The sequence below is a fragment of the Anomaloglossus baeobatrachus genome, chromosome 10 (assembly GCF_048569485.1).
Source record: "Anomaloglossus baeobatrachus isolate aAnoBae1 chromosome 10, aAnoBae1.hap1, whole genome shotgun sequence".
Classification (NCBI taxonomy): domain Eukaryota; kingdom Metazoa; phylum Chordata; class Amphibia; order Anura; family Aromobatidae; genus Anomaloglossus; species Anomaloglossus baeobatrachus.
The window spans coordinates 141,556,543-141,577,520 of record NC_134362.1 but is presented as its reverse complement, the minus strand read 5'-3'; the positions used below and the strand labels follow the sequence as shown (position 1 = coordinate 141,577,520).

At 45.4% G+C, this 20,978-nt stretch overlaps 1 protein-coding gene across 1 annotated transcript in view; it reads left to right on the top strand.

Annotated features, from left to right (window-relative positions):
* The window catches only part of SLC38A8 (solute carrier family 38 member 8), a 123,751-nt gene extending 104,712 nt beyond the window's left edge, over positions 1 to 19,039 (top strand). Inside the window, exons 4-10 of the mRNA XM_075326699.1 lie at positions 508 to 609; positions 3,580 to 3,637; positions 4,154 to 4,268; positions 4,363 to 4,510; positions 14,380 to 14,579; positions 15,152 to 15,203; positions 18,429 to 19,039. Of these exons, the coding sequence (XP_075182814.1) occupies positions 508 to 609; positions 3,580 to 3,637; positions 4,154 to 4,268; positions 4,363 to 4,510; positions 14,380 to 14,579; positions 15,152 to 15,203; positions 18,429 to 18,531 (778 nt within the window). The 3' untranslated portion in view covers positions 18,532 to 19,039. The remainder of the gene's footprint in view (positions 1 to 507; positions 610 to 3,579; positions 3,638 to 4,153; positions 4,269 to 4,362; positions 4,511 to 14,379; positions 14,580 to 15,151; positions 15,204 to 18,428) is intronic.
* Positions 19,040 to 20,978: the final 1,939 nt, after the last annotated feature.

Below are 20,978 nucleotides of genomic sequence, written 5' to 3'. Positions count from 1 at the left end.
ACAATGATGAGTATAATGGTTGCTGTATGTCTCAAGTAAATAAGTAAGTCTCACAATGTCTTGAGTGTTGATGACTCTGCTGAAAGCTGAACTCTGCAACATCTTGGTGCCAAGTGGGGGACACTTGGACAAGTTGAAGAGGGCATTTGTGCAACACCAATAATATATGGGTCCCTCTTTGTGTCTCAAAGACACTGCTTGCAAATTTGAAAATGAAGATAGGCCCCAGTATGCCTACACCAATGATATGTCTGCCACTGTTGATGCCATATACCAGTAGACACCTACAGAGATCTTGTGGAGTTCAGGCCTCAACATTTCAGAGCTGTTAGGTGACATCACATTAGGCGGGCAGTTGTAATATTCTGGATAATCTCTGTATATTTCCTGTGGCTAGAATTATGCTGTAGAAGCTTGAGTTCAAAATGGTTCATAACAACTCCACTAAATATATACTGTCTGATATGGTAAATATATTTAATACTGATATTTTCTTTCTCCCTGCAGTATTCTTGGAACGTTGGCTGCTTGTTACCTGACTGTGGTGATTATTGCGAAGTTTTACCTGACCGAGCATAATGTGCTCCATAAACGAGAATACTCTTCAAAGTGAGTAAACCTCAGACGTCCACATAAGTGATCCATCAGACCAGGTCATCTGCTCCGTTCATTTCCACCTTGTCCAAGTGGTCAAGTTTTTGGAGACAAATTCAATCCACAACTCACGCTTAACCAGTAGTATTCTTCTCCAAACATTTCATAAAAGGGCTGTATGCATAACATTAACATCTGAGTATAATTGTCAATTGTTTAACCAGTTGTTGGCTGCCCAAAGACTACAAGGCCACGTGCACATGTTTAGAATTTTACCTCAATATTTTATAAGACAAAACCAAGGGTGGAACAATTAGAGGAATAGTATAGTAGAAACACGGGCTTCACTTCTACATTTTGTACCCACGCCTGGTTTTGGCTCACAAATACTGAGGTAAATCACCAAATGTCCAGGTGATCCAAAACCATCTCTGCAATGATTTAAAACATCCTGCAGAATTACCCTCTTCTTTTTTTTCCTTCTGTGTCTAATATATCACTTACTTCATTACACTGTTTTGGTGCCCAAATCCATTATTACCTTTGCCCCTTTTTATTGTCTAGGATTGTGTACTTTTCTCGTTTGCACCCATTTTATTATCCTATTTGCACCAAGAGCATTTTATATGCGCTCCCTTTTTTTTTTTGCGGAGGGGGGTGTTCTGCTTTGTAGGCAGAGTTTTGGTATTCCAGATTTTTTTCCCAATTCATTAATTGCGACCTTTTAAGAATTTGCTAAATTTGGCGCAACTCCAATCCAATCCGGTATTTTTGAGTACAGCATTATTTTGGTGCATTTCTTGTGCCATTATGCGAACTGTTTCTACGACTTTTGGTGCATAAAACTAGAAGTCCCAGAGAGGGGTCATTTAACATTTCTACCATTGGAACCCTATGGAGCTCGAAATTCCTGGCACTTCTAGAGTTAAAAGTCACAAAGACACCAACACAGGGAAAAAAATATTTTTTTGATTTTTGTGCCACATTCATGAATCTCATGCACCATTTTGAAGAATTCAGAGCAAAAAAAAGGCCACTATTACTAGACAGAAAAGAAAAACAAAATACAAATTGTAAATCAGGGCCTAAATAAGGGCACTTTACACGCTAGCGAGAGTACCCACCTTCGTCGGTTGTGCGACACGAGCAAATCACTGCCCGTGTCGCATAACATCGCTTACACCTGTCACACGGACTTACCTTCCCTGCGACGTCGCTGTGGCCGGCGAACCGCCTCCTCTCTAAGGGGGCGGTTCGTGCGGCATCACACGGCAGCCGTCCAATACAAGCGGTGGGGCGGAGATGAGCGGGTGGAAGATCCCACCCACCTCCTTCCTTCCTCATTGCCGGGGGACGCAGGTAAGGAGATGTTCGTCGTTCCAGCGGTGTCACACATAGCGATGTGTGGTGCTGCAGGAACGACGAACAACATCGTACCTGCAGCAGCAACGATATTATGAAAAGGAGCGACGTGTCAATGATCAACGATTTTTGACGTTTTTGCGATCGTTGATCGTCGCTCTTAGCTGTCACACGCTGCGATGTCACTAACGACGCCAGATGTGCGTCACAAACACCGTGACCTCGACGATATATCGTTAGCGATGTCGCCGCGTGTAAAGCACCCTTTAACGTTCGTAGATTAATAAGACAGAGTAAATTTATCTTGGCATTGGAATAGAACAATATTTTTTGCAAAGGGTATACAGAGAATTCTTTAAATCTCCCCACTATTCTGTCACTATAAAATACAGTGGATTTTTTGCAAGCAAATGCATAGCAGAGACTCACCATCATTTTTGCCTATGGGAAATTTGGCCTAAAAGGAAGGCATTTTTCTTTAAGGAAAAATCTCAAGGAATTGCTAAATTTACACTTTTCCTAGATATGTAAGTAAAGTTTTCCCAAAGGCATAAAATAGCAGATTATTTTCTTCCAAGTTGCCTTTTATCTCATCCTCTGAACATCACAGGATTTAATGTAAGAAATGTACGCTGCTGTGTAATAAACCACACAGTGCACAGAGGAAGATGCATCCATTCACATTTCGGCATTGGTAAGGGTTAAAAATAAACTCCACATAAGACTGTTTTAATACCTGTAATATATGAACATTTAATGATGGATTGCAAATCTTAAACCATGAGATAATCTATTCCCATATGTCAACGGAGATTAAAAATCAGGAGATTCAACGTCTTTATACTTTATTCAGCACATGTTCTCTGGCATTTGCAATCCATATGGGCTTCAAAGGCCTAAATTTATTGATGTCGTTCTCTAGTTTGCTAACAATGGGACTTCTGCTAATCACACTTTACAGATTACAGACTTTTGCTTTTACTTCTTGTGATTTGATTAAACCTGACAGTTTAGCGACAATCAATAATGACCTGTATTGAATACTTGCGCTGAACCATCATTGTCATCCTTTTTAATTGTGTGACATTGTGACAAGCCATACCTTCTTTCTTTTCCGGTGGATGCAGGTAAGGAGATGTTCCTCGTTCCTGCGGTGTCACACATAGCGATGTATGCTGCCGTAGGAACGACGAACAACCTGCGTCCTGCAACATCAACGATAATCGGGAATAGAGCGACGCATCAACGATCAGGTAAGAAATTTAGATCGTTAACGGTCGTTCCTGCGTTTCGCACGCAACGACGTCGCTAACGAGGCCAGATGTGCGTCATGAATTCCGTGACCTTAATGACCTCTCGTTAGCAATGTTGTTGCGTGTAAAGCGGCCTTTAGACTGTTGGAAGAACCCATCAATATTTGTGAGTTCATCTGACATTAGTCTGATGTGTTTGGGGGCTTTTAGCTTCTGGTTTGTCTTCTAGAGTCTAAGGTACAGAGATGTGGTTGGGGCTTACCTGTTCTTTTTCAGAGTAAAACACTAAAAAGCAACAAAAGGAGGTAAAGTGTTAAATGAAAAAGGGGACTGAAATTGATTTATAACACTTTGTTTTACTCTATTTCAGTGCATCTTCTTTGGCTTCGATGTTTAGTGTGATTCCAACTATCTGCTTTGGATTTCAGGTAATTTGCTGATATTTAAGGAATACAATAAATCATATTCAACCATACGTATTTAATATTCTATGGAAGAAAAAAATTAAAAACAAAACCAATCTCCTGCCTCATTCATGAAGACACTTGCCAGGTCCCTCATCAGTCTCTGTTCTGTCTGTTCCAGCAAGGACATGCTGACATGATATGTGACCACTTCAGCCAGTGCTCAGCTCCTGTACCGGGTCCCCTGCCAGTCTCTGTACAACTTTACCTGTTGAAATATTGTCCCATATGACCTCAAAGGTGGCTGGGCTGTCAAGACTAGCAGAGAGCCAGGAAAAGCCATCATAGAAGGGACAGGGAAGGAGCGTTTAGTTATTTATTTTTTTAATCCCTTCTTTTTAACTTTGCCTTTCCTGCACAATTTAATGTTGACTTAGCTTCATGGCGTCCTCTCTGGTTTCTCTTGGAATAACTGTTGAGCAGCAATTCATTTCCTTGTGAACATATCCTTACGCAATGTTCTGTGTTTTCATCTTTCAGTGCCATGAAGCTTGTATAACTATCTATAGCAGTATGAAGAACAAATGTCTATCAAACTGGGTGATGGTGTCCGTGGTGTCCATGCTGATCTGTCTGCTCATTTACTCTCTAACAGGTAGAGAAAAATATATACCGAGAATGTGGAGCTGTGTAATGTTTACCATGTGACAAAGGGTTACGCTTTGTTGATCTCCCTTCTCTACCTCCAGGCATCTATGGATTCCTTACATTTGGGGAAAGTGTTGCAGCTGATATTCTGATGTCCTACCCAGGCAATGATGCTGTTGTTATAGTGGCCCGATTGCTATTTTCCATCTCGATTATCACCATCTATCCAATCATACTTCTACTAGGAAGGTAAGCATCTGCTGGAGGTCTTGTTAATATAACATTTTAAGGTTGTCGCGAAGGTAAATTTCTAGGAAAGTCGATTTCCTCAAGGGTGTGTGCACGCGGCATGTTATAGACGTCAGCATACGCACCTGACTTTTTGCCATGGGAAGATGGTTGAAGGAAAACAAAGGTGGTGTTTTTCCTGAAGCGTTTTTGTCATTATTGCAGCATTTTTTTCCAATGGCCTTTTTTGGTTGTTGACTATATGCAGTGAAGAAAATAAGTATTTGATACACTGACGATTTTGCAAGTGTTCTGACCTACAAAGAATAGAGAGGTCTGTAATTTTTATCATAGGTACACTTCAACCGTGACAGGCAAAATAAAAAAAAAATCCAGAAATTCACATTGTATGATTTTTAAATAATTAATATGCATTTTATTGATGAAATAAGTATTTGATACAATAGAAAAACAGAACTTAATATTTGGTACAGAAACCTTTGTTTGCAATTAAAGAGGTCAGACGTTTCCTGTAGTTTTTGGCCAGGTTTGCAGACACTGCAGCAAGTATTTTGGCCCACTCCTCCATGCAGATGTTCTACAGATCTTTCAGGTTTTGGGGCTGTTACTGAGCAACATTGAGTTTCAGCTTCCTCCAAAGATTTTCTATTGGCTTCAGGTCTGAAGACTGGCTAGGACACTCCAGGACCTTATAATGCTTCTTATGGAGCCACTGCTTAGTTGCCCTGGGTCATTGTCATGCTGGAAGACCCAGCCACAACCCATCTTCAATGCGCTTACTGAGGGAAGGAGGTTGTTGGTCAAAATCTTGTGATACATGACCCCATCCATCCTCCCTTCAATACGGTGCAGTCGTCCTGTCCCCTTTGCAAAAAAGCACCCCAAAGTATGAGGTTTCCACCTCCATGCTTCAGGATTGGGGCGATGTTTTTGAGGTTGTGTTCTTTTCACCAAGCTGCTTGCCTGTTGTCTTGTAGCCCATTCCAGCCTTGTTCAGGTTTACAATTTTGTCCCTGGTGTCTGTGATAGCTGCCGTAGCGAACATTATTGCTACGGCAGCTTCACATGCATTTACCTGCCCTGCGACGTCGCTCTGGCCGGCGAACCGCCTCCTTCCTAAGGGGGCGAGTCGTGCGGCGTCACAGCAACGTCACACGGCAGGCGGCCAATAGAAGTGGAGGGACGGAGATGAGCAGGACGTAAACATCCCGCCCACCTCCGTCCTTCCGCATAGTTGGTGTGAGCTGCGGAACGCAGGTAAGGAGATGTTCCTCGCTCCTGCGGCTTCATAGACAGCGATGTGTGCTGCCGCAGGAACGAGGAACAACATCGTACCTGTCGCTGCCGCGACATTATGGAAATGACCGACACTACACCGATCATACAATTTCGACGCTGTTGCGCTCGTTAATCGTAGCAAAAACGATTTACATACTCCGATGTCGACGCCGCCGGATGTGCGTCACTTTCGATTTGACCCCAACGACATCGCAGCTGTGATGTCGTAGTGTGCAAAGTACCCCTTAGGTCTTGACCATGGTGGAGAGGTTGGAGTGTGATTGATTGATTGTGTGGACAGGTATCTTATACAGGTAAAAGTTCAAACAGGTGCAATTAATACAGGTAATGGGTGCAGAGTAGGAGCTTCTTAAAAAAATAACAGGTCTATGAGAGCCAGAATGCTCACTGGTTGGTAGGTGATCAAATACTTATTTCATGCAATAAAATGCAAATTAATTATTTAAAAATCATACGTGATTTTTTTTTTGGGGGGGGGGGATTCTTTCTGTCACAGTTGAAGTGTACTGATGATAAAAATTACAGATCTCTCCATTCTTTGTAGATGGGAAAACTTGCAAAATCGGCAGTGTATCAAGTACTTATTTTAACCAATATAAATAGTGGTAGCCCCTTCAAGTAAAAGCCCCAGAAGAACAGTAACACTTCTCTTAGCCGCTTCATACCTTGCTAAGCCTGAAGTGGTAAAACCAGCTGAAAAAGACTAAAAGTATGCACAGCAAATTGCTTTTACTTTGCAGTACATATGTCCATTACTTTTAACGACTATTAAGTACTTGTTCAGGAGGGTTCCAGGATTTTCTAGGAAGGCAAGCTATATACGTTGGACAATGCCCTTTTGTTAGCAGTGTTCCCAGACAATAAACGAATCATAAAGTGCTGCGGCTGAGACCCCAGAGATTAGCTGTACTGGGGATACCTGACAGCACAGTAACAAGGACCTAAACTACACAACCCCTCGAATAAGCAATATAGTCATGCTGTTTGCAAACCCAGCATGTAACGGGAGGTTTCATAGCAAAGAAAGCCATGGAACCCATAGGGTGTAGGGGCGACATGACAGCCCGGAGGGTAGGGAGTTGATGGGGTTAAACAGTGTTGGTTCGTTTAGGAATGAGGAAAAGAAGGTGATTGGTTAGGGGGTGGAGTGTGGTGGTAGGAAAGGAGGGAGCTTCATGGTGTATATAATAGGAGGTGGGAGTCAATTACCTCCTCTTGCACTTCCTGGATGACAGCTTGGACGGGCTGGGGAACCTCCATCATGACATCCAGCCTGATGGATCCGGACATCGCAGATCTGCAGCTTGGACGGGCTGGGGAACCTCCATCATGATGTCCTGAGGAATCCTCGGATCTGGTCAGCATGGCGGTGCAGGGCGCCCAGGCAGTGCAGTCCCACACCCAGGCTGCCTGGGTGTCTCCTCGGCACCTTCCCCTCCCCCCACCCCCCTCTTTGCTGTAGTGCTGACAGTTTCAGGACTCGCCAGGGTCTTTTGGGGAAGGTGGGGGTGAGGAGGACAACGTGAGAGCCCCCACTCCTGTGGGGACCCTCCGCAGCTGGGCGGGCGGTGGTAGCTTGCTGCGTCCGCTCTGGCTGTCGGGAGGAATCTCCTGCAGGACTGCGACGGCTGAAAAGGGTGTGTGTCCAGTCCGGGGGCCTACTTCCGGTGTGAGGCCTCGGGCTAGATTTTGGAGCGATGCGGCCGCTCCCGGCCGGGAGCGCGCCCAGCGGCGGTGGATGGACAACCCCCCCCCTCCCTCCGCGGGGGGGCCGGAGGACGGCTGCCTGCAGGGTCACCTCACCTGTGTGGCTGGATTATCGGGACCGGAGGACTGGACGCAGCAGGCGGCGGCGAGGAGGATACTGGAGGCGCCTGCAGGGTCACCTCACCTGTGTGGCTGGATTATCGGGACCGGAGGACTGGGCGCAGTAGGCGGCGGCGAGGAGGAGACGGGAGGCGCCTGCAGGGTCACCTCACCTGTGTGGCTGGATCATCGGGACTGGAGGACTGGGTGCAGCAGGTGGCGACGAGGAGGAGACATGAGGCCTGCTGTCTATCCTGGAGCAGGCATTGGGACAAGGGTGCAGCTCTCATCAGTAGCGGCTTCCCCCAGGAGGGGAGTGCCCAGCATTGTGGAGGCGACAATCGGCCCAAACAGGGCATGTGGACACGGTGCTCCTGGCGTCAGGAGGCGAACCCGGCGGGCATTCGGTGGCTGCAGCTTGAGGGACTGTCCCGGGATCAGCAACGGACGACTGGTGAAAAGGACGGTGACGGCTGATCTGAGGGCATCCTCTGGAGGCAGCCTGGCGCGGTAATCAATTTAAGTTTCAGCCCTTTTGTAGTGGTGGGGGGACAGTCGCTATAGTGGAGTAGTGTCTGGAGATATGGGTAGCAGCTGGGGGGGTTTGGAGCATGTGGTTAGTTCATAGGTCGGTTAGTGCCGTGGTCCCTGGGGGGTGTGGGTTCATGTTCTGGAGGCCAGGGGCAGAGTTACGGACGGGGTGGTCTCATGGCAGCGGGGCCGTGAGGGTGCAGGTGGCGTCAGGTCCGGTGGTTACAGTTTCAGGTTGGGGATGGCGAGGTTTGGCGTTTGCTGCAGTTTAGGTCTTGTGAGACTTGGTTAAGGGTGCTGATGATTGCGGCACATGTGAGCGGGTGAGACGGCGCAGTTATTGAAGGTTTGCTGGGGTGTTTCATTATTAATCTTCTGATGCATGGTGGTTCTTATTGGATGAATTATGGTGGGTAGGGTAAAGGGGCGAGGGGTCCCGCGGTACGGTGTGTGCGGGGAGTTTTCAGGGGGTTTTTGTGAGTGATGTGTAGGTGCGGGGCCCTGGTATAGCGCGAGGGTTGCTGTGGATAAGGGAATAAAGGAGAGCGGAAATGTAGGAGAAGGTGAGGTGTTGGTTGCTGTAATGGGTTTGTAGGTTTGCAACCGCATCAATGGTAACATGGGGTTAATTTGTGGCTAGTCAGCATGTTATCCCATTGTGGAAGTTGGTGCTGGGAGGAATGTTGAGTCCAGCGTGACTGAATTGGTGTTAATGTAGGTGCTGGGCAGCTTTGCGTTGCTGTGGGTGAACTCGGATAATCAGCAATGGTGGGCTGCGGACGGAATAATGGAGTTCTTCGGACAGCCGTGATTACGGGTGGGGACTATGCGGGTTTTGGTTTGGACTAGAGGATTGGGTACTTGTGGTGCATAGAGTGTAAGTCGGATAGCTTAGGGCCATCTGGTATTATTGGGTGTTTTGCATGGGTGGACTCCTGGCATCTGTGGGCTGGTGGAGTCTATTTTATATTCATATACAATTTAAAAAACAAAAAAAAAGGGAATGCTTGGCCCGGTGGTAGGTATGGGCATCTGGGTAAGGGTTTGCTTAGGGAGTCGTGGTGCTCCGGTCTCACGGCACGAAGGTATTTGGTTTGAAGGTGCAGTTGTGCGTTATGGGAAAATAGTGGTACGCCCCTTGGTGGTCGGCTTTGAGCGGATACTATGGTGTGGCCAAGGTTTTAATTTATCTTGGGGTGTAATATGAGAGCTCAAAGGGGGTTGTGTGTCACAAGGTTTTTCCTTGAGATCGAAAGGCCCGGACATGGTGTTTGGTAAAGTTGTGTCTCCTGATGCCCATAGTTGCATATGGAGTCAATCGGGCCAGTGGTGTGGCTGCAATTTTCCGGTGGGCATTGTAGTACAGGGAGCTTGTCGTGGTCCGGTTTGCGGAGGCAAGCGGACTGTGCATTATGGTTGGAGGTGTTGTTGGGGACCTTGGGATCGAAGGTAATACTTCAATATCTTCGCCTCAGTAAGGGGTACAGGGCGATGGTTGCGGTTGTTTTGATTTTTGAAGCCGTGTTAATTTTGGGGTGGGGCATGGTTCCGTTAGGCCGTGTGAGCCTCGTGGAAATTAAGTGGGCCTGATTTCGGATGAAGAAGGTCCATTAGTGTGGTAGTTGAAAATGTGGGAAGATTTTGGGATTTTCTGGGGAAGACAGCTCGAGCCTCTATTGTTGTCAGAGGGTGTGATGGCGGAATAAATCAGTCAGGGGAGACCGGTAGTGATATTTGGCTCTGGGGAAGCTGCAAGGTCAGCTGTAGGGGAAATTTCAAGGCTATGGATTGCAGTCGTTTTACAGCGGGGTTTCCTGGGAGAACTAGGTTTGGGGTGCGAAGTGACCCAGTAGCATAAGCAGTGTGAGTGTCATCCTGTTGTTGTATCTCAACCCCAGTGGTGGTTGAATTCAGCTGGAGACAGGAGGAGGAGCAGGGTGACTGTACAGTGGTTCTTTGGTCGGTACTGGGGAGGACGATGGTACAGTCGGTACTGCATTTAATTCGTTATAATAAGGCCAGCGGGGCATGGTGTGGATTCCGGTATAATTTGGGATCTTGTGGCATGGTGTGCCGGTGGGCCTGAGTGGCCGTCAGAGGGACCCGGTGGCTCCTGCCACCAAGGATCAGGGGAGTGCGGTGCAGTAAGGTGGACTGGGTACACTGGTTGGTGCATATATTGGATGCTCAGAGTTTAAGTGATGGATGAAAAGGTTTTAATGGTTGGTTTGGCTTGCAAGTTGGGGGAGCAAGCGTTGGGTGTGTGGGGGTCCAGGCCACGCAAGGTGTCACGTGGCCTGTCCTGTGGCGGGGGTAGGTCTGGTCCAGAGGCGGTTTAACGGATAATGTTATTTGATTGGAGAGTCACTTGTAGGATATAGTGGCTCCGGTTACAAGGATCTTGCAGGCATGGGTCCTGCAAGGTGGGGGGTATTGATCCGTAGGTGATTCATACCTCATCTCCGGCCCGGTGTGTGTTGCGGCCAGGGATCATGTTTTGGTGGTGGAAGGTGGTTTCTGGACCGGGCCCACCCAGGGTTACTTATTGTATTACGTACTGTATTATTATTATAGTATTACCTATTGTTAAATGTTGGGGACGCCCATTGGACAGCGCCCCCTTGTGTTAGTGTGTAAACAATAGGCAATAAAGGGCTGCTGTGGCCATTTTTTACCAAGTCGCAAGCAGTGTCCGTGATATTATTGATACGGGTAATTGGGAATAATATAGGAATCAACGACCAGAAAATCCCTCCTGGAAATGTCAAGAAAGCCATGGAACCCATAGGGTGTAGGGGCGACATGACAGCCCGGAGGGTAGGGAGTTGATGGGGTTAAACAGTGTTGGTTCGTTTAGGAATGAGGAAAAGAAGGTGATTGGTTAGGGGGTGGAGTGTGGTGGTAGGAAAGGAGGGAGCTTCATGGTGTATATAATAGGAGGTGGGAGTCAATTACCTTCTCTTGCACTTCCTGGATGACAGCTTCCCACCCACCCTCCCTTCTATTGTGTATTGTTATTATTGGTGTTTATATGGATGTATAATTATTCAATTTTAAGAGCCGTTACAAAAAAAAAAAAGAGAACAGAAAGGATTGGAGAAAGTGTCGTGTATGAAATAATAATAAAAAAAATATAAAAAAAATATTTCTTTGTGGATTGTGATGTATATTGTCATTTGGGATTCTTGTAAGTGGGTGAATAAGATGGGGGTAATGTGGGAATATATGTATATGATGTGTATGATGTATATGTGTATGGTCAGCATAAGTAATGGGGATTATGTCCTTTGTCACAGCAGCGGGGGTAGGTCCGGTCCAGAGGAGCTCTAATTGTTACTGGTGTTTGGATGGAGAGCCACTGGGGAAGGTACAGTGGCTCCGGTTACTGGTGACCTGCAGGTACAAGGTTGTCTGCAGGGAGGAATTATTGCTCCGTTGGTGATCAATGCCTTATATATGGGTCAGGGTTGTTGCCAAGGATTATATATTAAGGAGTTGATGGTTGCCAGGGAGTCACAGGTGGCTACAGTGCCCCAGGTGATAGGTAATTGAAAGTACGGGAGTTTTTGGTTTGGGTAAGGGTATTACTCCTTTGGTGACTTTTACCTCATTTAAATATGGGACCATTGTTATGGTCAGTGATCCATTTTGGTGAAATGGTAATCGCAGGAGGAGTCATTGGTTGGGGTCATGGTTCTGAATCCAAGTGCAGTGCAAGCACGTGGTTCTGCAAGGCATAGGGGTTTTGATCCGTAGGTGATTAATACCTCTTATCTCTGGGCTGGTTGCAGCCGGGGATGTTGTTGGATTAAAGTCGCTAACGGGCTTTAAGGTTTTTGAGGTCACAATTACTGTTATGCACATGGGGGATTGATCCGTAGGTGATTGATGCCTCATATCTCTGGGCTGGAGGTTGCAGCCGGGGATAATATTGAGTTGGAGGTAAAGAGGAATGTAAGGTTTTGAGACACGGTTGATACTTGATGCTTCTTGGGGGGGGTTTAATCCGTAGGTGATTAATGCCCCCATCTCTGGGTCGGTGTGTTGCGGCCAGGGATCGTGTTTCTGACGGTTGAGTGATTTGAAGGGTCACTTGTAGGATATAGTGGCTTTGGTTACAGGGATCTTGCAGGCATGGGGTCCTGCAAGGTTGGGGTATTGATCCGTAGGTGATTAATGCCTCGTATCTCTGGGTCGGTGTGTTGCGGTCAGGGATCGTGTTTTCTGACGGTTTGTGTGATTGAAGAGTCACTTGCGGAATACAGTGGCTTTGGTTACAGGGATCTTGCAGGCATGGGGTCCTGTAAGGTTGGGGTATTGATCCGTAGGTGATTAATGCCTCGTATCTCTGGGTCAGTGTGTTGCGGCCAGGGATTGTGTTCTGGTGGTGGAGTATGGCTTCTGGACCGGACTTATGGCGGGGGTAGGTCTGGTCCAGAGGCGGTTTAACGGATAATGTTATTTGATTGGAGAGTCACTTGTAGGATATAGTGGCTCCGGTTACAAGGATCTTGCAGGCATGGGTCCTGCAAGGTGGGGGGTATTGATCCGTAGGTGATTCATACCTCATCTCCGGCCCGGTGTGTGTTGCGGCCAGGGATCATGTTTTGGTGGTGGAAGGTGGTTTCTGGACCGGGCCTACCCAGGGTTACGTATTGTATTACGTACTGTATTATTATTATTATTATTATGGTATTACCTATTGTTAAATGTTGGGGACGCCCGTTGGACGGCGCCCCCTTGTGTTAGTGTGTAAACAATAGGCAATAAAGGGCTGCTGTGGCCATTTTTTACCAAGTCGCAAGCAGTGTCCGTGATATTATTGATATGGGTAATTGCGAATAATATAGGAATCAACGACCGGAAAATCCCTCCTGGAAATGTCATGTTGGCTACCATATGACTTGCCATTATCAGACATGGTAAAGTGTGTTTATTATAACAGTATAATGGACATCTGAACTTCCATAACGCATTGCTCTCAGATAAAGGGGGCTTCTGGATTTGTAGTGGTCAAATGAATGCTACAAGTCACGTGGTCACTACAGTAAGCGAGCAGAGACCTGCAGAAGTCATAGAGGATTCTCTCCTCTTTTTAACCCTAAAGGCTGCTTTACACCTTACAATTAATCATGCGATCGCATTTACGATCGCACCCGCCCCCATCATGTGCGGCACGGGCAATTTGTTGCCCGTGTCACACAATGTTGTAACCCCCCGTCACACGTACTTACCTTGCAAACGACCTCGCTGTGGGCGGCGAACAGCCACTTCCTGAAGGGGGAGGGACGTTCGGCGTCACAGCGACGTCACACAGCAGCCGGCCAATAGAAGCGGAGGGGCGGAGATGAGCGGGACGTAAACATCCGCCCACCTCTTTCCTTCCGCATTGCCGGAGGGACGCAGGTATGCTGTGTTCATCGTTCCCGGGGTGTCACACAGAGCGATGCATGCTGCCCCGAGTACGATGAACAACAGGACGTGCGATATTTAGAAAATGAGCGACATGTCAACGATGATTTCTGCTCGTTCAAAGCTGTCACACGCTACGATATCACTAACTATGCCGGATGTGCATCACTTACGACGTGACCTCGCCGACATCTCGTTAAATATATCGTAGCGTGTAAAGCCCGCTTTAGGCTGAGGCCACATGAGATTACTGCGAGTCCTCGCATAACACTCGGCACACGCTCATAACACAGCGGGAGCCGAGTGTCATGCGACTGTGGTCTGATTGTGCGAGCAGACCACAGTTGCGGAGGGGAGGGCCGGCGCTGAGGAAGGGAGGGCCAGCGATGAGGAGGGGAGGGATTTATCTACCTATCTCCTCCGTTGCCAGCTGATACGAGAATAGCACTGCTCTCGCATTACACCGGTGTAACGTGAGTCCAATGCGATGTTTCATTTGCTCTATAAATTTGCATGGGTGCAAGTGAAACTGAATTGCATTCCACCAGCAGCATGCTGAAACTGTTTTCTCGGTTCGATTAGGGCTGAGAAAATAATCGCTCATGGGTGCTGCCCCATAGAGTAATATTGATCCGAGTGGATTGCGATTTTTTTTTTTTATTGCATTCCACTGGCTTTGTATTACTCGCTGACTCTAAGCCTTCTAAAAACTCCATGGAAAATATTAAGTAACATCATAGAACAGAATAATATTGTAAAACTTAAAGAAAAAAATTCCATTGAGTAAAGAGTCCACATTTCTCTGCTATTCCCTTCCCCAGATCCGTCCTTCAAGAGGCTTGGCTGGATCACAAATACATGACTGCATATGTAACAGTTTCCTATGAGCGATGTGTGAGGGTCACACTGACTGTCCTCTGGATCCTGGTTACCCTCATCATTGCTTTGTTTGTTCCGGACATCAGTGAGATCATCTCTGTCATAGGAGGAATCAGTGCTTTCTTCATCTTCATCTTCCCAGGTAAACTTGCCCCTGACCAAAATTGCTTAAAGTCAGAAACTGCCCTCTCCCCCCAACTATTTAAGTATTGCAAAGACAAGTCCAGCCATACCTTTACATGGTCAGTCCATTCCTTTGTTACTGAGAAATCAACATTTGTATTGATATGCAATGAGACTGTACAGCTTTAATCCAATTGCATCCTCTGTCACTCCAGCTCTATTTTCCAACCAGTGCTGCTTCTTCCTGCTTGACTGACCACTCCTTTTGCCTGATGTCACACCGCATAGAGGCTGTTAAGCAGGAGGTGGTGCTGTGCGAGGAATAGAGCTGGAGTGACACATGATGTGATACAATTTTTCCAATAACTGTTGGGTAATATTTTCAGCAGCCAGTTATAACATTACTCCTCTTCTGTGGTACTTCCACTCAAGTACTACTTGTCACCATGGCCAGCAGTTATTTTCTATGCACCAGGGCCCCCGTCACTCTAAAATGATAGGTCTGCCCATAAATGTTTTTAGAATTTTATGTTAATGTTATTCCGATTTGTGACTAGATTTTTTTACGAGCTCGATTAATCTTACTTGTAGGGCTGTGTCTAGTTTGTGCTATGGAAGGGGAAGTAATGGACCAGAGAAAAAAGTAAGTGATTTATATGTAATACTGATTATATATGGAAAAGATGAGTCAGAGATGTAAATTTAAGTTTTAGTGATTCTGTGCCCCCGAAACATGATAGAGAGGCACTGATGAGGTGTATGTGACAGCCAGGGGTTTGTCACATGCCTGTCATGACAGCACTCCTGTAAGTGCCAGCCTGTCATAAGAGTCCATCATTTTTGTTATATACAGTAAAAAAAAAACAAAAAAAAAAAACGAAAGAAAAAAAACAGTATTGCTGTATATAGCACAAATGATCTCTTAATCCCTTAATGGAACTATTAAATACAGTAAAAAAATAAAGCTTAAAAAGAAAATAAGTTCAAATCCCCTACTTTTTCCCTCATTAAAAATTATGAAATAAGAAAATAATGTAAAAAAATACACAAATTTGATATTTTTACGCCCAAAAAGTCCATCAATCAAAATATACCATTAAAGCATCACTCCAGCAGTTGTTTTTTTATTGCACTGGCGGTGTGGTGCTTTAACCCCTTCACTACTAAGCGATTTTCCGTTTTTTTGCTCCCCTTCTTCCGAGAGCCGTAGCCTTTTATATTTTTCGATCACTCTTCCCATATAAGGGTTTATTTTTTGTGGGATGAGTTGTACTTTTAAATGAAACCATACGTTTTGCCATATATGTATTGGAAAATGGCAAAAAAAAATCATCGAAGTACGGAAAAATTGCAAAAAAAAAGTGCGATTGCACGATTGTTTTGGGATATTTTATTCACCATGTTCACTATATGGTAAAACTGATGTGTTGGTGTGATGCCTCCGGTCAGTACAAGTTCGTAGACACCAAACATGTATAGGTTTACTGTTATCTTTGGGGTTAAATAAAATTCACATGTTTGTCCAAAAAAAGGGTCGCACATTTTGCGCCATTTTCAGAAAACCATTGCGTTTTCATTTTTTGGGATTTATGGCTCAGTGATGGTTTATTTTTTGTCTCGAGTTGACATATTTAACGTTACCATTTTTGTGCAAATGCTATGTTTTGATCGCCTGTTATTGCATTTTGTGCAAAATTTGTGGCAACCAAAAAACGTAATTTTGGCATTTGAATTTTTTTGCCACTATGCCGTGTAACGATTAGATTAATTGATTTTATATATTGATAGATCGGGTGTTTCTGAACGCGGTGATAACAAATATGTGTATATTTTTTAACCCTTTAATTTTCAATGGTGCGAATGAGGGGTGATTTGAACTTTTAGCATTAAAACTTTCAACTTTAATTTTATTTTACTAGTCCCCCTAGGGGACTATGTGGATCAGTAGTCTGATATCTGGTTAATTTCTGTAGATCACAGCTGCATTGTTCTGATCTGCAGAAAAGCTGCTCTCCTCTTAGAGACGGCGCTTTGCCGGCTGTAAGAGGAACTGACTCATGATAGCTACAGGAGTCATCACAGGACCCTGTGCTACCATGGCAACCTACGGCTCCACGTGATCACGCCACGTAACTTCCCATGGTGCCGGGTAAGTGAATACTGTTCAAATCAAATCAGCTGACATGTGCGGAACTCACCGCCGGCTGCCCGTTGCAGCCGGCAGGGAGTATACCAACATGAGGCAGGATATACCCAGTACTTCCAATGTCAGTAAGGCGGGCTTTGCATGTTGCGACATCGCAAGCCGATGCTGCGATGTCGCACGTGATAGTCCCCGCCTCCGTCGCAGGTACGATATCGTGTGATAGCTGGCGTAGCGAAAATTATCGCTACGCCAGCTTCACATGCACTCACCTGCCCTGCGACCGTCGCTCTGGCAGGGGGCGGGTCGTGCTGCGTCACAGCGATGTCACGGCAGGCGGCCAATAGGAGCAGAGGGGCGGATATGAGCGGGATGTATACATCCCGCCCACCTCCTTCCTTCCGCATATCCTACGGAAGCCGCGGTGACGCCGGTAGGAGATGTTCCTCGCTTCTGCGACTTCACACACTGCGATGTGTGCTGCCGCAGTAGCGAGGAACAACATCGGACCGTCGCGTCACCGTAATTATGGATTAAGCCGACGCTGCACCGATGATACGATTACGACGCTTTTGCGCTCGTTAATCGTATCATCGAGCCTTTACACACTACGATGTCGCATGCGATGCCGGAAGTACGTCATTTTTAATTTGACCCCACCGACATCGCACCTGCGACGTCGTAGTGTGCAAAGCCCGCCTAAGAGGTTAAATCTAAGCCCCCTGTCTGATACCTTCCAGCAGCTTCACCTTCTATTGCCACCACTCTGGTCAGTCTCCAGGTATTTGTTACTTGCCAGCTGCTCCAGTATTTCATGGAGCGCTCCTGAGGTCACAACTCCATACAAGAGCCTCGTTCTCATAGACTTGCATCGAGCGCTTCCAGCCATGTTTGGTATTGCCGTATCATGTTTGGTATTGCCATATTCGTACTGACCTGAAGAATGAACACTGTAAATAAAAAGTGCAGAATTGCGCTTTCTGCTGTTTTGCCACAGTTTGAATGTTTGTCCCTCATACTGTTATCTCCACAAGAAAAATAAAGTTAAGGCTCTTGGAAGAAATGACAAAAGTGAAAAAAACTGAAAATTTCCATGTCATGAATGGGTTAACAATATGGATATAGACAACTTTGTGGCTTTTCTTATCCTCAAAAACATTTGCAATAGGCTTTCACTACAAATGATATATTGTTTGGCTTCTACAGCCTCTATGTATTTCAGTAGATAGTGGACTGCAGGATGAACTAAATGAAATCAGGCAGCAGGTTTTCGCTATGGAATCCAACAGCAGCATGATGTAGGAACAGAGAGCCTGATTCCAATCATGTCACTTCATGTCACTTACTGGAGGGCAGTTTTAATAGAATCCCTGTTTTGTTGATGTAGCAGAGCTCTGTGTATAACCCCGCTCACACCCCTGATTGGCAACTTCCTGTTGCATTGTGAGCAAGCTGCCAATCAGTGGTGGAGGCGGGGTAACTCAGATCAGCCAGACTGGACTGCACCAGACATGTGGTTCAGCAGTGCAGATCTCCTGCTGATAAAACACAGATTTTTATTAAAACTACAGCACATCCCTGGAATCAGGCTCTCTGCCCATACATTATGCGCCTCTCAAATTAAATAGCAAAAACCTGCTGACACATTTCCTTTGTTGTGTAATATTTTGTGGCTAGTAGAAAAAAAATATTTCTAACATCTTCTACAATGTCTCCTATGTGTAGATCGTGCCTCATCGCCTGGGGGATCATCTCTGTTCTCTGCGGAGCTTTTATCTTTGGACAGAGTACGACCATTGCAGTCATGGAGCTTCTGCACAAGTTCTGACATGTCACCGCTGTATTTTGCTGCATTTTATTTAACTTTTTATCCTCCTAAAAGATGAAATTGGTTTATTTCTTCTGATGCGACATCATCTATTTCCTACAGGAAAATGCATGGATGATAGATGTAATGTGGCGTTAATGGTAGTCCTAGTAGAAAGGATGAAAAGAACAATATCGGAACAATATAGAAGCCAGGCTAATGGCTTTCTGCAGGTTTTAGGAGAAAACACCCTGATAAATGACTATATTAAACTGATCAACACACTTGTTCATATGCACAATCTTCTAAATCAAATATAGTGGATTGAGGAATCTGTTGCAATCCGCATACAAATGACCTTCAAGTGAATTTCCATCTTTTATCTTACCAATTTTTGGTTCTCAATTCTGTGCTTTGGTACAACAAGCAGCAAATGAAAAACACGAATTAAGTTCACATTTTAGGAACTTTGCGAGGCCAAATTCTCTTTAATACCTTTTTTTAAAACTAGAATGGAAGAATAAAAAACCAAATCATCATTTTATTTGGCTTTGTTTACAGCGTATGCCTTGAGGTGTGTCCTATAAAACTTTATTCCTGAAGTTGTTATTATTATAGCCATACCCAATTTGTCTTTTAATGTTTTACTACTTTTCACAATAAAAACTTTTTTTCAAAATTGTTCGTATCACTGCATTTTGAAATCTATTACTTTTAAAGGGAATCTGTCAGCAGGTTTTTGCTATGTATTCTGAAGACCGCATGATGTAAGGGCAGTTTTTCTTATTAGGCTGTGTGCTGTTTCCACAAAATGAAGTCTTTATTACTACAGGATTATCATTGCCAAGACTACAGACTTCCTGAGCAGTTGCAGCCCATTTTCCCTCCTGATAAGCAGCTCACTGTCAATATACAATGTACACAGACAGGTGTGGTGTGGGCTTTCTGAGCTCTGCCACATCTAAAGGTGGCTTTACACGCTACGATATTGCTAGCAATTTCTAGCGATATCGAGCGTGTAAGCACCCACCCCCGTCGCCCATGTGATATCGTGTGATCGCTGCCGCCGCGAACTTTATCGCTACGGCAGCGTCACACGCACTTACCTGGTCGTCGTCGTCGCTGTGACTGCCAAACAATCCCTCCCCCCTCAAGGGGGAGGGACGTTCGGCGTCACCGCAACATCACTATGCGGTCGGCCAATCAAAGCGGAGGGGCGGAGATGAGTGGGACGTAACATCCCACCCACCTTCTTCCTTCCGCATTGCGGCCGGTGGCAGGTAAGGAGACGTTCCTCGCTCCTGCGGTGTCACACATAGCGATGTGTGCTGCCGCATGAGCGATGAACAACATGGATAAACAACCCTTACCGATTTTTGAGTTTGGGACGACCTCTCCATGGTGAACGATTTTCACCATTTTTGAGGTCGCTTAAGGTCACTGGTAAGTGTCACACGCTGCGATATCGTTAATGACGCCGGATGTGCGTCACTAACAACGTGACCCCGACGATAAAACATTAACGATATTGTAGCGTGTAAAGCCACCTTAAGGGTATGCTCACACTGTATCTGATGCAAAAAAATCAGATGAATTATGCAAATGACACTGCTAGCTCTCGTAGCAGATTTGAGCTCAGTGTCCTTCCGCTGCGCTCCAATTCTCACATGCGAGAGTCAGAGCACAGGTGTGGAGAACTTAATTCTCCATTGTCTGTGCCATCATATATTGGACTGAGGTCGGATGACATCTGAGTGCAGTCCGATATTTTACATGCACCCATTGACTTGAATAAGTACGTGCCATCCGATATACTCTGACAAAACAGCTAGTAGACACTGCTCCATAGTAAAACATTGGAGCAAGTAGCCATTATATAACTCAGAGGAGTACTTTCCGATAGCACACGCCAGTGTTAGCGAACCCTAGGAAGTCAGTTTACAGGGTGCAGCAGCTGTGACAAAAAGTGATACATCTTCGGATATAAAGTCTCTTCTCATACAGTATAATTACTGTACTCAGATGAGGAAGCAAAGACCTGATGATGACAGATTCCCTTTAAATATCTTTATCAATAGAATTTTATTATATATTTTCTTCTTCTTTAACAGGTTAAATTGTGGTTTTCACCAGTATATCATCCTGGAATACAGTACATAGGACTCTTTGATTGATCATCATACTCTGAAGAGAGGAATAAGAGTTAAAGGGAATCTGTCAGCAGGTTTTGCTACCTTACTGAGAACAGCATAATGTAGGACACTCATAATCCAACAATGTATCAGTTTACTGGGTGCAGCAGTTCTGAAACAGTTTGTAGATTTAGCAAAACAGCAAGGCTGAGAAAGCTGTCTCCCGCCATACCAGGCTATCTATATGCAATGTCTATGGACAGTGAGCTGCTAATCAAAGCAGAATGTGAGCTAAACTAGTTGACCTAGTCTGGCAGTAATCTCGTGAAGCTAAAA